Source organism: Epinephelus moara, chromosome 2 (assembly GCF_006386435.1).
Source record: "Epinephelus moara isolate mb chromosome 2, YSFRI_EMoa_1.0, whole genome shotgun sequence".
NCBI classification, from domain to species: domain Eukaryota; kingdom Metazoa; phylum Chordata; class Actinopteri; order Perciformes; family Serranidae; genus Epinephelus; species Epinephelus moara.
Genome location: NC_065507.1, coordinates 6,554,138 through 6,569,019, shown reverse-complemented (window position 1 = coordinate 6,569,019; position 14,882 = coordinate 6,554,138). Strand labels below are relative to the sequence as shown.

Here is a 14,882-nt window from a genome sequence, read left to right as displayed (position 1 = left end):
TGTTTTGAGGAACAAAATCATGACCAAGACAATTGTAATTTTATGTGAAGTACTGTTGTTTAATAGCTGCATTTCTTACAGGGCTGCAACTAACAGTTATTATAGTCCCACCAGTGATTCATGACCTAAAGTTATTCAGTTTTTCAATGAGTACAGAAGCTGGAGGAAGCAGTCAGCAAAAGTTTGCATTTTATCTTAATAATCAGTCAATCCATTGAAAGTTGTGTGAACTAATTTGTATTCATCGAGCCAGCAAGAAAGTTGTAATCCGAAAATGGTTGCAGGCCACACCTCCAACAGAGACAGACTAGATAGATATTGTGATTAATATTCAAAATATGGAAAGGATGACCTTTTCGCTAAGTCTACGGATGGATAAGTATTTGCAATACTGGGAAAAATGGATTATGTTTGTGACCACGAGATGTTCACTGAGCGATTACTGTATGAACTGACTTTTATCTCCATCAGTATAACGTCTGTTTGAATGTGTAGGTGACCAACTGTTTGTTCTATGTTTTTTTTTTGTATGCTGTATGTTGTGTATGTTCTTTCTATAAAAATAAAGTACAAAAAAAAAAGTTTTCATCGACAAATGTATTGACTTGTGCCGCTGAAGGCAGTGTAGAAAAAGTATTCAGATCTTTTAGCTAAGTACAACAGTCAGTAGTATAGTGTATAATTACCGTTAGAAGTAAAAGTCCTGCATCCAAATGATTATTTAAATGTACAGTGTGTAAGATTAAGGGGGATTTAGAGGTGAGAACTAAGAATTCCTTAAGTGTTCACTATTTGTGAGGCTTTTATCGTTGGCTGAATTATCCACAGAGGTGTCTTCCTCTCCGAAACAAACGGACTAGGGGTCTCATTTATAAACATGAAACAAGGCCTGAAAGAGGTGTACACCACCTCCCGATGGAAAAGTTGTGATCTATAAAAACAGACTTGATTGGAGAAACTATAACCCATGATAACCAACATTTTGGAGACAGGAAATTGGCGATGCAGATAGTGAGGTGGAAGCCTGATTGTAGAAACTGTTGAATATTTTTTGGCGCACACCATTTTGGCTTTCATCTATACGTACATTTTTAGTTTGGATCCTATGCACTGTTTTATAAATGAGACCTCAGGTGATAAAAACTGGTAAAAACACAGATTAAAGCAGTTTCACGGTACAAATCAGTGTTTTTTCTATGCTGTTTGGTACGTAGTAGATGGACTGCTCACCCAGCGCTATGTCTGCTTAATGGTTTTCTCTGATGACCTTAAATGTGCTCATCTTTTTTTTTGATCCACAGAGGTCTCGTCCTCTCCAAAACAAACAGACTAGGTGATTTAAATTGGTCAAAAACACTGAATAAAGCAGTTCACGTTCAGTTTTCAGAAAACAGTACTATACTATCCTACTATTGGCTATCGATTATTTGATTACTTTCACTTCTGTTCCGACTGTGACATGTCAAACTGTCTGCTGGGAAAACGCCCTTTCCTTAACATGAGAAGAGAATTATGGCTGATTTATACTGAAAAAACAAAAATTAAATGTGGAAATTCCGTTCAAGCAAAATCACATTTTGTTTTTAAGACTTGCTGCTGTTGTATGTGCTGTTGTGTATTTAGAAACCAAGTGAGAGGAGAATAAATCTGATTAACTGCAAAGTAACTTCTTGGATGTTTGAATCGTGATGGTGTTTTAAATCAAGAAAATCCTCTAAAATGTATTTTCTCATCTGGCATGTTCCTTTAAATATTTAATTTCCAAGAGGTCAAACACACAGGCTTTGAATCCAAAGGGACGTTGAGACAGCTGCTCTGTTTGTCAGAGGCCAACAATAAAAGCTGTGGTTTCAACAGGAAGCTCCCCAGTGTCTGTATTGAACCATTTTCAGAGTGAATGTTTTCCTGTGTGTGACATTATTTCGCATAACTGTGTGGTCTGAAGTGGAGTATTCTGCGAATACCATGGTGATGGAGTAAAACTATTTTTTTAAGGCACCATGTTTGCTTGCAGTAGATATTATTCCAAATAGCTGCCACAGCTGCAGCAGCAGCAGTGAGCAACCTTCTAGCCACAAGTCTAAATGTGGTACACTGATGAAACTGTGTGGTTAACTGGAAATAATGCACACCCGTGGACCATCTCTTAACGTTTGTCATCCCTCACCACCCTCAGGAAGCCTTCCCACCCCCTGCTGAACCCCTTCATCCGTCACATGGGTCAGGGAAGTCGCGGCCACTGGGATTCACCACTGGGCTCTGTTCCTCGTCTGCCCAACCACAGTGCCTGTGAGATGGGAGAACTCACGCAGACAGGTGGGTAGGGAACCAGATGTTTTTCTTTTTATCATCCACCAGAGGTTAACCTTAACTTTCATAGACCAGTATTCATTCATCTACAAATTAATGTTTTATTTTATGCATTAGAGCCTTTTGTCCTTCTTAACCCTCTTTGTTAAGAAGCATTTATCGAGTCCAGATGTCAGACAAACCATCTTCTTTCCATTTTTCCAGGTGTGGTGCAGCACCTGCGCAACGGGCAGCTCCTCCAGCAAGCCTACAAGCGCCACATTTTCCTCCCCTCCAACTGGTCGCCCCGCCAGTTATGGTTTGAGACCACAGGTAAGAGCCGCACTCTCCAGAGTGGACTGGCCTTCCTCTACGGCTTCCTCCCAGACTTTGATTGGTCAAAAGTGACTGTGCGGCACCAGTGGAGCACGTTGTTCTGCGGCTCGGCCTGCGACTGCCCCGCCAGGAACAGATACCTGGAGGAAGAGCAGAGGAGGCAGTATCGGCTCAGAGTGAGTGATACTGAACTTGAGAGGACCTACGCCGATATGGCACGGACTTTGGGTCTGCCGACCCGCCAGCTCCGAGCTGCAAACCCTATAGACTCGCTGCTGTGCCACCTGTGTCATGGCATCTCGTTCCCATGCGTTCCTATGGGAGATGGCACCAGAGGGTGTCTGACAATGGCCCAATTTGCTGTGATTCGCAGACAGCAGCTAGATGATGAGGTGGATCGGAGGAGGGTGGGGCTGTACCATAAATACGCCATCCTCGCCATGTACCCCTACCTCAACCGAACTGCCACCAAGATGGAGCGTGTTGCCAAGGACAATGAGGCTGGCAGACAGCCTCGTGCAGGGGCCGAGGAGGTCTTTACCCTCTCTTCAGGCCACGACGTGACTGTGGCCCCACTGCTGAGCGCCCTGGGACTAGAGGAGGCCCGCTTTCCACGGTTTGCAGCAAGGGTAGTCTTTGAATTGTGGAAAAGTCCCCCAGCCACGCAAGGACAAGCAAAGAAGAAAGCTGGTAAAGGTGAGAAGTCCAAGGCGAAAGACGGGGAACTGTTCATCAGGGTGCTGTACAACGGCGAGGATGTGACATTTCACACCACCTTCTGTCGCTCCTACGACCGCCACGCCAACCAGCCCCTCTGCCCTCTGAAGAACTTCCTGTCTTTTGTCAGGAGAGACATGTTCAGTGTTGTCAACGCTACTTCCTACCAGGAGGCCTGCTACAGGCGTGCTGGTTGACAGATGGAGAGGAGGGTGACTGAGTAAGGGCGCAGAGTTGGCAGATGGTTGTACTTGTTTTTTAGTCCTTTTCCACATTTGAAGATTGTGCACTTTCATGCTGCTCATAGCCTCAAACTCTAAAATTCCACATCTTTTAAATGTAGTCCTTTACATTCCTGAGCACAAAGTGGCAAACACACACAGTACTGTACGTCATATCTTCATAAGATCAATTTCTAACCTTTTACAAACTCGTTTTTTTGAATACTGTATTTTGTCTGAAGAGGATGTGCAAGAGAGGTCATTCAAGGGAAGTTGTATGGCACTTAGCCACTTTATTCCGACATTCCATAATACCATGGAATTTTAAAATTCCAGTATTCCCAAAATGCTTGCAAGAAAAGGGAATTTTGATGCTGGAAATACTGTACTGGAAATACTGTGCTAGTCATTCCTGGGAAATACTTTGTTTATAATAAATCTTTTCCATGAAAATTACACTTTGGGCTAGTTTTGGCCGCATTACTCAATATGACACATATGTCACTTTCTTTTACTGTATGGGTTTTATGGGTTTTAATGTTTATTCATTGTGTTAGGCTGTCTGATTAATAACAAGGGTTATTATTTCTGTTTTGACACATTGATTCTGTTTTAGTAAAACTGACTACGGTACTCTGTAACTAATTAGTTTTTTCCCGTACATTAATTTACAGCTACAGAACATCTGTATTTATATTAATTGGTGATACAATTGATCACATTCCACTTTATGTTTTTGCTTGTAGAACACTGAATTAAATAAAGGTTCATTCTGACTAGACGTTTTTCTATCAGTTGTGACTGGTTTGCTGAGGAATGGTTTTCTGGTGGTATTCTGGTGTAAAGCATGTGACCTGAAGAACGCTGCAAGTCCATGTCCACCCATCAGAAACATTAAAACCACTGGTGGGTGAAGTTAATAACATCGATCATCTCGTTACAGTGCAATGTTCTGCTGGGAGACCTTTGGTCCTGCGTTCATGTGGATGCCAAATGACCCGCACCATCCACCCAAACACTGCAGACCAAGTACCCCCCTTCACGGTGACGACACTCTCTGATGGCAGTGACCCCCCAGCAGGACAATGCACCATGCCATACCACAAAAACTGCTCAGTAACAGCCAGATGAATGTGACAAAGAGCTCAAGGCGTCAAATTTGCTTCCGAATTCCCCATATCCAAATCTGATTGAGCATCTTTGGGACGTGGCCGTACCCCAGATGTCCTGTGTCCATGCCTTGACAGATCAGAGGCCCCACTGTGGATTGGACTTGGCTCTGACCTGTTGGTGCATGGATACAGGCCCTGTGTTGTCCTAAACCAGGGCGTAGGCACCAGATCCTTTGAGTCCTATGGGTTGTGAGATGGGATACCAGCGTGTCCCACGGATGCTTGATCAGATTGGGATCTGGGGAGTTTAGAGACCAGGTCGATGCCTTGAGCTCTTTGTCACGTTCCCTGGGCCATTCCTGAGCAGTTTGTGCGGTGTGGCATGGTGCATTGTCCTGCTGGGGACCCAGTGTTTCAGGGAATGCTGTTGCCATGAGAGGGGGAATTGGTCCGTAATGGTGTTTGGGTGCGTGTCAAGTGGCATCCACATGAACGCCAGCACCCAAGGTTTCCCAGCAAAATACTGCATTATAACATGGTAATCAATGGTAATTAACTTCACCTGTCAGTGGTTTAATGTTTTGGCTGGTCAGTGTGCTCATGTAGAAACAATTCTCAGTTGGTGTCTCTTCTATTAATCTACCACTAGATGGCGTATTAGCTCCACAAACCCCATTCAAACCTCTTCTAACCCATCTGCTCTTACCAGTTATCCACTTTGTCAGCAGTGTTGCAGGAGCACAGCACATAGTCAATACATTTATATAAATGTAAAAACCTTGAGTGCCTATTCCACCGCCACTAGACAAGTCGTGTGTCATCATCATTAGGAACATGATACAACGCTGACAAGATATCAATTGTACAGCTCATTTTCAAAAGTGCCCCAGCATGCTCGCACTGCTTTTTTTCTCTCAGAATCCTCAGAATCAGGAGAGTATTGACTGGAAAAATGCAATAACAAGAGTGAGTCGGGTAAATTACATTTGCAGTATATGGATGTTAAATTTGTCCTGGCGGTAGACGGCTATTTTCTAGTGAATAAGTGGGTAACGCAATTGATGCTGTAGACAGACTATAAATGTCATCTGCTGGGGCAGGAGTTTTATTTTGTTACACTATGAAGGCAGGTGCTGGATCTTTAGGAGACTGTGTGATTTGATTGTCTTAATTAAGGGTCTCCTAATGAAGATTTTCATCGGTGACCAAAAGTGTGACGTACGTTTAATAGAGTCACTTTCATTTTATTGTTTGACAGCAGTGACACTAAAACCGTGTCAATTATGAACATATTTGAACTCAAAGATTGGATTAAAAGTCACATTTCCCTCTGTTGCTGAGTCACACCCTAAACTTCAGCTCACATCTCAATCCTAAAGTTGAGGCAAAGCACATAAGTCGATGCAAATTTATTCCCAAACTTTCCCCGGTCACATCCAAACCTTCTCCCGGGCCATTTCCCATGTTATGCCATGACGTCAGGGTTGTTAATGATAGGAGCTAACCCTCCCCGGCCGACCCGATTCCTCCCCCTCTTGTCCTGCCCTCTCCCACCAACGCCTTGCGCTGCAGGCCCCGACACCCCTTTGCCACCCACGCCTCTGATGTCATCCCGCCAGACCAAGGTGGAGCAGCAATTTCCTCCCGCCGCAACTCGCTCAATCTTTGATGTTGTTACGCTGCCTCCGGCTTTGGCTTATACACCGGTGTCTCCTGGTGTGTGTGTGCTGTAAGGAGAGGGGTAAAGACGGATCAAGGTGAATGTATTGGGTGTGTGTGCGCTTTTGCTTGACTCAATGTTTACGTCAGCCTGTTTGTCTGGCCCCAGAACAATGTCCACTTGACCCAGTCTGGCTACAAAATCCTGCATATAGATTTCCAAACACACCCAGGTTGTCCAGCTTCAATAGCAGCACTGTGTGTGTGTTATTTGGAGAGACGATGGGAACACAGATGACTGACAGCTCAGACAGTAGGAGAGAATCATTGTGGTCAACGCTGTGAAGAAGCAAAGATGGAGGAGAGGGAGAGGTTGCGGTTATGGTTCGACATTAACCTCATGGAATCAGCCCCGGACTCTCCTCTCTCCAAAACCGCAGTCATAGCCACTGGTTGGAGGAATTAAAGAGAGAGATTAGATTTCATGTTGTGAAGAGGGTTCGGAGGGGGAACAACAGCTACCAGACGCGGGGCGAAAGAAGCCAAGTGTTGACCGGAGGGAGCAGCTCGGGTTCAGACTAATGCCACCACTAAAATGACTCCAGCTTCCCACGGTGGGTTCTCCCAGCTCCATTCCACTATAATTCAAAAGAAATGAGCCAGTAAGAGCATGTGTGAGAATGACATATTATAGGCTTCACTCTCACGGCAGGATCTCATCCTTGTGAGACTATTTAGGAACCTGGGATATTGTACTTTTTGCGATCCTGATGCAGATGCTTTCTCTGCCAGAAAACAGATTCCCCCCTCTGGGTTGGGAGAGAATTACTGCCCCAAGTGAAGGCGTTCAAATATCTTAGGGTCTTGCTTACGAGTGAGGGTAAAATGGAGCTTGCGCTGGACAGGCAGTTTGGTTCGGCATCCACAGTGACGTAAGCGCTGTGCCAGACTGGTGAAGAGGAAGCTGAGCCAGAAGGCAAAGTTTTCGGATAACTGGTCCATCTACGTCATGAGCTTTGGGTAGTGACTGAGAAAACGAGATTGCAGATACAAGCGGCCCAAGTAAGTTTCTTCCGTACGGGGGCTGGTCTCAGCCTTAGGGAAAGGGTGAGGAGCTCAGACATCCAGAAGGACCTTGGAGTAGAGCCATTAATCCTTTGCATTGAAAGGGGCCAGTTGAGGTGGGTTGGGTATCTCTTAAGGATGCCTTCTGGGTGCCTCACGTTAGTGGTTTTCTGGGCACGTTCAACTGGTAGGAGGTCCTGGGGTAGACCCAGAACATGCTGGAGGGATTGTATATGTCATCCGGCCTTGGAACGCCTCACAATCCCCCAGGAGAAGCTGGAAAACGTTGCTGGGGAGAGGAATGTCTGGAGTACTTTGCTCAGCCTGCTGCCCCCGTGACCTGTCCCCGGATAGGTGGATAAGAATGGATGGACTGATGCCACCTCCATGAAGACTTTTAAAGAGATATTTCCACATTTTGTTTAATGCACTTTTTTGCTTTCTTTGACTCTCATATCTGTAAGGTAAATGCAAAGCCATAGCTGAGATACAGGAATTTGTTAGCTTAGCTTAGCACAGAGAGTGGAAACAGCTAGCTTGGGACTGTTCAACAGTACTTTTGGACAGAGTAACAGCAGGCGTGTCACGTCGGCGGAGCGGAGCAGGGTTTTTTACCTGCTCTGCAGACTATTTCTGCAGCTTGTGGTTGCTGCCAGCTTTACTGTGTGTGAGTTGTGCCAAGTGATAATGCAGTTGGTTAAGGAGGGTTTGGAAGTGTATGGACTATTTTAACTGGTACTGAATTAATTAATTAATTAATTGGATCATAACGACAGGGTGCATCAATCTGATTGATCGTAAAAACACACACAGTGTTGCTCTGCTCCTTCGCATTGCCTCTGCCACAATGAAATATTCATTTTTATCATTTCTAAACAGACAGTACTTATTATTTACACAGTTCTATGTCGTTTTTATCTGTTGGAGGGCCACAGAGCTGTGCACAGGCGAGGAAAAATAGACCAGCCATACAAAAATAGTTGAGCAGTGTGGTGCCCGCGTGGGCAGGTGCAGCTTCCGTGTTCAGTTTAGCAGCTTCAGTTGATCATAATGGTTGCGGTCTGCTGCGGGCATGCCACTGCTGATGTGTTGCGCCGCAACTGTGTCCCATTGGCTGTTAGGCTAGCAGTTTGACCCTGTTTCCAGGCTTTAGCTGAGCAAAGATAATACGTTGCTGACTGTAGCCTTATTTTTAGTACAGACATAAAAATGGTGTTGTTGAAAACTGTTTTTTTTTTGTACGAGGCTGTAAAGGTTTATTTCTGCTGTAAAGTTGGGCATTATAACATTGAGGTCTATAGTGATTGACTTCTGCAGCCAGCCTCAAGTGGCCGTTCAAAGACCTGCATTTTTTGGCATTTTGTTGGCTCAGTTTTCAGCCCTGGAGGTTGCTCCTTGTAAGAAAGTGTATAGCCTATTTTACAAAATGTCAAACTATTCTTTTAAAGCTTCATATAAACTACAGTAAGAACTCTGCATTATTTTACCAAGTTTGAAAGCTAGTCAAACACTCCAAACCTGCCAAGCTAGGTTTAAAAGTGATATTCTTAGCAGTCATAAGGAGCCATATTTGGGAGATGAGGTGACAGAAGAGACGTGTGAGAAAGCGACCGAAAGAGTGAGTGTAAGTTTAGGGTCAGTTAATTGGGGTCTACAGGGTGTGTGTTCTGTCTGTCAGTGTCTAGACTGCACCGCCAGTGGGTTTCTCTGATGTTATGCTTTATTAAGCCCTTTACCTAAGCAAATAACCCGGCTACCATGCACGCATGTGTCTCTGTGTGAGTGTGTGAGCTGCTCGTCCAGTCTGAATGCGGGTTGTATTTGGTGCTTCTTGTGGATGCACTTACCTGTGATTTATTGAGATGGGAGCGAGTTCTCGTTAGCTAAAATAATCAGGATTTATGAGTCTCTCTGTGCTGTAAGTGACGGGCCAGAGGCTTCGCCCCACACAGACGCACACAGCCGGGCTAATTGAGTTTGGTTATTACTGTCTCGTTCCTCTATCAAGGGCTCGTTCAGCTGGTCATCCATCACAACACACATACACACACACACACACTCAATAAAAAAAACAGTTTGTTCATTTTCTTTTCTCTGCACACAGTCTTTGAACACTTTCTCTTAAGGTGTGTGTTGCTGCTATTATTTTTATTTGTGTGTGTGTGTCACTCTTGTCACCATATACCAGCCTGCACACACACCCTGATGTCCACCCCGGCGAATCTTGCCCGTCTTCGGCAATATTTGTGTCTTTATTACCCCAACTCACACGTCTTCATCCTCTGTCTTTAGATGCTGCACATTTGAGTGTCTGAGTGTGTCTCTAGCACGGATAGCTGGGATTAGGAGTGTGTGTACGTGTGTGGCATCCTGTAAAACACCCCTCGAATGCGAATGGCTAAGGACCCCCCCCGCCCCCCCCCCGCCCCGCGCGATCATTCTCGAGAAAACAGAAAGAGGGAAAATGAGACGGACAGACGAAAGGAACAGACATACATACCAAACACGGCAGAGTGATAGAGATGCATACAAATGTACAGCAAGTCGACGACGGGTAGCGAGAGATGGAGTGAAGGAGGAGGGGGAGAAAAAGCGTTTGGTAAGTGGGTCAGGCCTGTCTGCCATCCCAGGCACATACACACAGTGTGCAGCCCCCAGAGAGAGACCCAGACTGTACAACATGCTGCTGAGAGGAGAGACGACAGGAGGAGAGGGAAGAAGACAGAGAGGAGAGACGAGAGCAAAATGTGATGAAGTAGAAGGTTGCAGATGGATCGCGAGGGAAAGGGGAAGGATGGAAAGCAAGAGGGACAGATGTGTTGGCTCTGATATGAAAGGGTCAGTGCAGTCAAATCGAACAAACAAAGCGGTATGTAGCCATGGAGATTGAGGTTTATCTGTCAGTCTGTAGTAATTCTGCCACCATCCCAATCCTGTGTACAGTTTTCTTTGGAATCACTTCCTACTAAAAATAATACATCTGATGTTTTCCATGTGGCTTTTTTGAATGATTTGACAAATGAGTTTTCATTAACCCTCACTCAGAGTTCGGGGATGATATGGTTTGGCCAGATACAACTGTAGTTAATGAGAAAATGTGCATGTGTATTTTGGATGAACCGGCTATTCAAGTTCTACTCTAACTGGTTTCAGAGGAAAATCACTATAATCACTATGTTCCTGAATTTACTGAAGAAATTCAAAGTCAACAGTTGCCTCGTTGTATTTTTCAACATGTTATGACATAATTCACTGAATCTTCTTGTTAGATACTCAGTAGGGGGTTTACAATAGGTGTTTTTGGACCAAGCAGTTCTGGGGACTCCCTGAGAGGAAGTGCCCACTGGGGAGCTCATCCAAGAGCGACATACTTTCAAGGACTTTTTTCTGTTTGCATTTGTGCCACCAATAGGAATGCTGAAGTGACGTAAGGTGGCTATCGAAGATTCATGTAGTTTGCTTTCACGAGTCAAAATTGTGTAATATTTCCCTCATTGCATATTGGCTCATGTGTTTAACTAATCACTGCACTCTTATGTTACTCAAGGTTCCTCTTAAACTGGGAGTGTTTCTACTCTGAAATAGGAGCTAAAAAAAGTGCCTTAAAATGGTGTTTGAGGAACTAAGACTGTTCAAAGTTCTTTGTGAACGCAATTAAAAGAGGGTTCCTAGATCTATGAAAAAGTTCTGGTCTGAAAACGCCTCATGAGTCTTGAGACTTGGACTCAAATCAAATTTAAGCCACAAAAATGAGACTTGAGTTCGACCAAAGACTTTCTCTTAACTCTTGACTCTTGCCCAGTCAAAACTGATTTCGGGTTGTCCCAGACGAAAGATGACCAACGTGAAAGAAACGTGGTCCTACGTCGCATGATGAGAGAAGCTCAAGGATGGCTGTTGTCACAGTCTTGCGAACAAAGACAGCCTGGGATAAAATTCTGAAAGTGTCAGAAATTTGGGATGACCATCTCACAGTGTGACTGCTGTTATGACCTACATATACTAACCAACCAATAGAAATGCAGCATGAAACGATGCACTGGCGCTAAACCCAAACAAACAGACAGATAGCAGCTCTCCATGGAGGCAGAACGTGCCAAAAATAATGTGTGGGATTCCAGCAAAGAGGAAAACCTTGTGGAGTTGTGGCAGCAGGAGTCTTGCGTAAATGATGTGTCCTCCAGCTCTTACCATGATTAAAGAAGAGCGAAGCATCGAAGGAAATAGAGGCGGCGTTACAGCTGCCAGGTGAGCAACCTAGCAGCTAGCAAACACACTGCAGTATATAGTGCTCACAAAACTTAAGGTTGTTTAAAAATGTGACCCGCTATGTTGTGCTTCACAGTTGGAGAAATAATAACCCGTGCAGCATCCTTGCACACTCAGTATGGGAAGCTTTTGTATCGTATGTCATAGCCTTGATTCAGTAGGCGCTGTCATCGTACAGTCTGCATACATCAAACTTGATGTCGTACCCAAATTTATTCGATCCATGTCACACGTTATAGCTGCACTAAACTTGTAAGATTGATAAAATCTCACAGTTTATAAGAGGCTTTACAGACTTGACTCTGCTTGAGACTTGAAATTATGTATTTCATGATTAGACCTGAATGTTTAGTCACAACTTTGTAAAACACACTATTGAAAGGCAAATGTTAAAATGGCCAGTATTCAGAGACCTGACTTTGACATCTCTAAAGTAACTTGAGGTAACAACAGCTCAGCTCTATTTGAAACCAGAAGATCCACTGATATTTGAGACATAATAGAGTTACTCTTGCTGCAGTTCCAAGCTTTCCATTTTTACTTCAACACCATCATCAGGAGCAGGTAAAGGAGTCAGGAAACAGCTGATAAACTCCAGGTGTGATGTTCCATCTGACAATCACTGTCGGCCTCTGACATCATCATTCGCATCAAGCCTAATTGATTCAATTGAGTAATCAGCTGGCACACCTGTGCAATGTCCAAGATCACTTGTGTATTATCAGTCATCGTCATTCTGAATCATCACTGACAGCTGTATTGTCACACAGACGTTTGCATCGATAAAATGCAATGCATTGCATGGTGGGATTGTTAGGCATGGACACTGCTTTTTGTCATTCCCTTGTTGATTTGGTTTTTTTACGGGTACTATATAGAGCATAAATTTCACACTCAGAATTTGGAGACTCAGATAAAATGGTGGACAGTAAAGTCAGTGCACTATAGTAAACTGCTAACACATCCCCAGTATTTATTAGCTGCTGTCTCCCGACACCTCTACCTGCTCCTGGTTTAGGGCTAATGTGGTGGTTTAGAAATAAAACCAAAAGCTTGATGCTGCAGCAGTGACTCAGTCCTTTTTTGGATCAACTCTTCTCCTTTATCCACACCTGTTGCATCAGCCATCCATTCAGGCTGACAAAAGTATTCCAGACGTCCCTCTTCCCAGCAATGCTTTCCAGCTCTTGCTAGGGGACCCCGAGGGTCTGCCCTGGGACCTCCTACTATTGGGATATCCCAAGAACACCTCTAATGGAAGGCGCCCAGGAGGCATCCTGATCAGATGCCCTAACCACCTCAGCTGACCCGTTTCTACGCAAAGGAGCAGTGGCTCTACTTAGCTCCTTATCCTATCTCTAAGGCTGAGCCCAGCCACCCCACGGAGGAAACTCATTTCAGCCACTTGTATCTGCGACCTCATTCTTTCAGCCATTACCCCCCTCCAAGAATCGGCACCTTAACGTGGTGGAGGGGTTTGCTTGTACCCGTGATCCTGGGAGCTGTGTTGTCCAGGGCTAACAGGCAAAGGCAAAGTGGTCCCAGGGGAGGGGCCAGACTAAGAGCGGTCCAAGAAGACCTCAATGAAACAGCACATTCAGGGAAAGAGTACCTCTGGGGCCAGACCTTGTGGGGGAGCTCATCAGCGAGCGTCCGGTGGCCTGGCCTTGGGCAATGGGGCCCCGTCGGTCTCGGCCCGAATGAATGACATGGAGCCGCCACCTTGTGGGTCCACCACCTGCAGGGACTGGCATCAGGACCCTGTGCATTGTGTGACAGGCGGCAGGCAGGGGCATCAGCCCAAGCATGTTGCCCCCTGGTGTCACAGACCTGTTGCTACAGTACATATGATAGAATATGCCCCCAGGTGGCTAAGACAGGCTATATGTGTCATTTTACATCCCGTCTGTCCTGGTCCCTGTCAGCAACAGTATCATTTTATTTAATCAGTGAGCAGTGTGAGCTATACTTTAATATCCTACAATATTAAAAGACAGTGTCTCATAGTTTTTTTGTCTGTGTTGCTCTGTTGTGGCAGGATTTAATCAGCCTCTCCAGCATGAACTAAATACTCAAGTTCACATGCAGTTTTCAACCAGCAGCAGCACTTTAGAAGTGTGGCATCATCATGAGTGACGAGTCGTGATTATGAATACTGTTATACTGTATTCTTCTTTTTGGCTGACATGTTATAGGTTGCTGTTTTACAACATTGTATGGAGCCCATCCTGCTCTGTTCTGATGATACATTTTGCATTCAGTTGCGATAAAGATTAATTTTTGAGGAGGAAGGCTGACTGTGTGTATGTACAGCGTCAAAAGCCACCTACGGTAAGCATCTCCCTGAAAGTCTTGTTGTATAACTCCTTTTTTTTTAGAGAGAGAACTAAGCATTTCTGAGTGACAGGTCTTAAAGGAGGAAGCGTAGTTGGGTTTGACCTGTGACAGAGGTCCTGCGTTAGACTGTGACCCACGATCCAGAATGTGCTCCGACCTGCTGCTGCTGCACCGCAGGCCGCACCAGTCATTTTTTATGGTACGCTGCCGCCTGATGAAAGGACACGGTGAGTTTGTTTGCTGGACTGGAACTGCATCAAAGAAAAAGAGAGAAGAAAGGAGAACGAGCCAGGCTGTCACTGAAGTGAGAACTGCTCCATGGCTGCTTGGCTTGAACAGATGAAAGGGTTAATCTCATTTGACAACACACAACAATGAGTAATGACTCCAAAGCCTCTCGCTCCCTCCTTCACTTGCAACTTTTTTTTTCCTGAAGCATGGCCTTATTTGCCGTACAGCCCTCTGCTATACACTTTGCCTTGTTTGCTTCCATTGTATGCGCAGCAGGCTGCTGCTTACCGTCTGTGTGCGCCTAGGTAAACACGTTTTGGGAATAGCAGCTAATCCATCACGGGCGTCACGCTGAAATGTTTCTCCCCCGAGGCCCTGCAGTGCTGCGGTATCAGGTGGAAGAGTTCCACTTCCTGTCTTTGTGGGCAGGTTCCTGGCCGAGGGGGACAATCTCCCAATTGGCCCCCGGTGGTTTGAGCATACAACCCGTGGGCGACACTACCTGTTCCACCACAGCCCCGGACGGCGCCACTCAGGGCCCTGTGGAAGGGTGTGCGTGTGTTAGTATGCATCGTATGTTTATGGGTAACAAGGAAGTAGATTGCTGCAGCCGAGAATAGGACTTCAAGAGTTTCACCAACATTAT

At 45.1% G+C, this 14,882-nt stretch overlaps 1 protein-coding gene across 2 annotated transcripts in view; it reads left to right on the top strand.

Moving 5' to 3' along the window:
- Positions 1 to 4,344, top strand: part of pxylp1 (2-phosphoxylose phosphatase 1) — a 29,827-nt gene extending 25,483 nt beyond the window's left edge. For both annotated transcript variants that reach the window (XM_050056923.1, XM_050056914.1), the window contains 2 exons: positions 2,177 to 2,316; positions 2,515 to 4,344. In XM_050056923.1, the coding sequence (XP_049912880.1) occupies positions 2,177 to 2,316; positions 2,515 to 3,539 (1,165 nt within the window). In that variant the 3' untranslated portion in view covers positions 3,540 to 4,344. The remainder of the gene's footprint in view (positions 1 to 2,176; positions 2,317 to 2,514) is intronic.
- Positions 4,345 to 14,882: the final 10,538 nt, after the last annotated feature.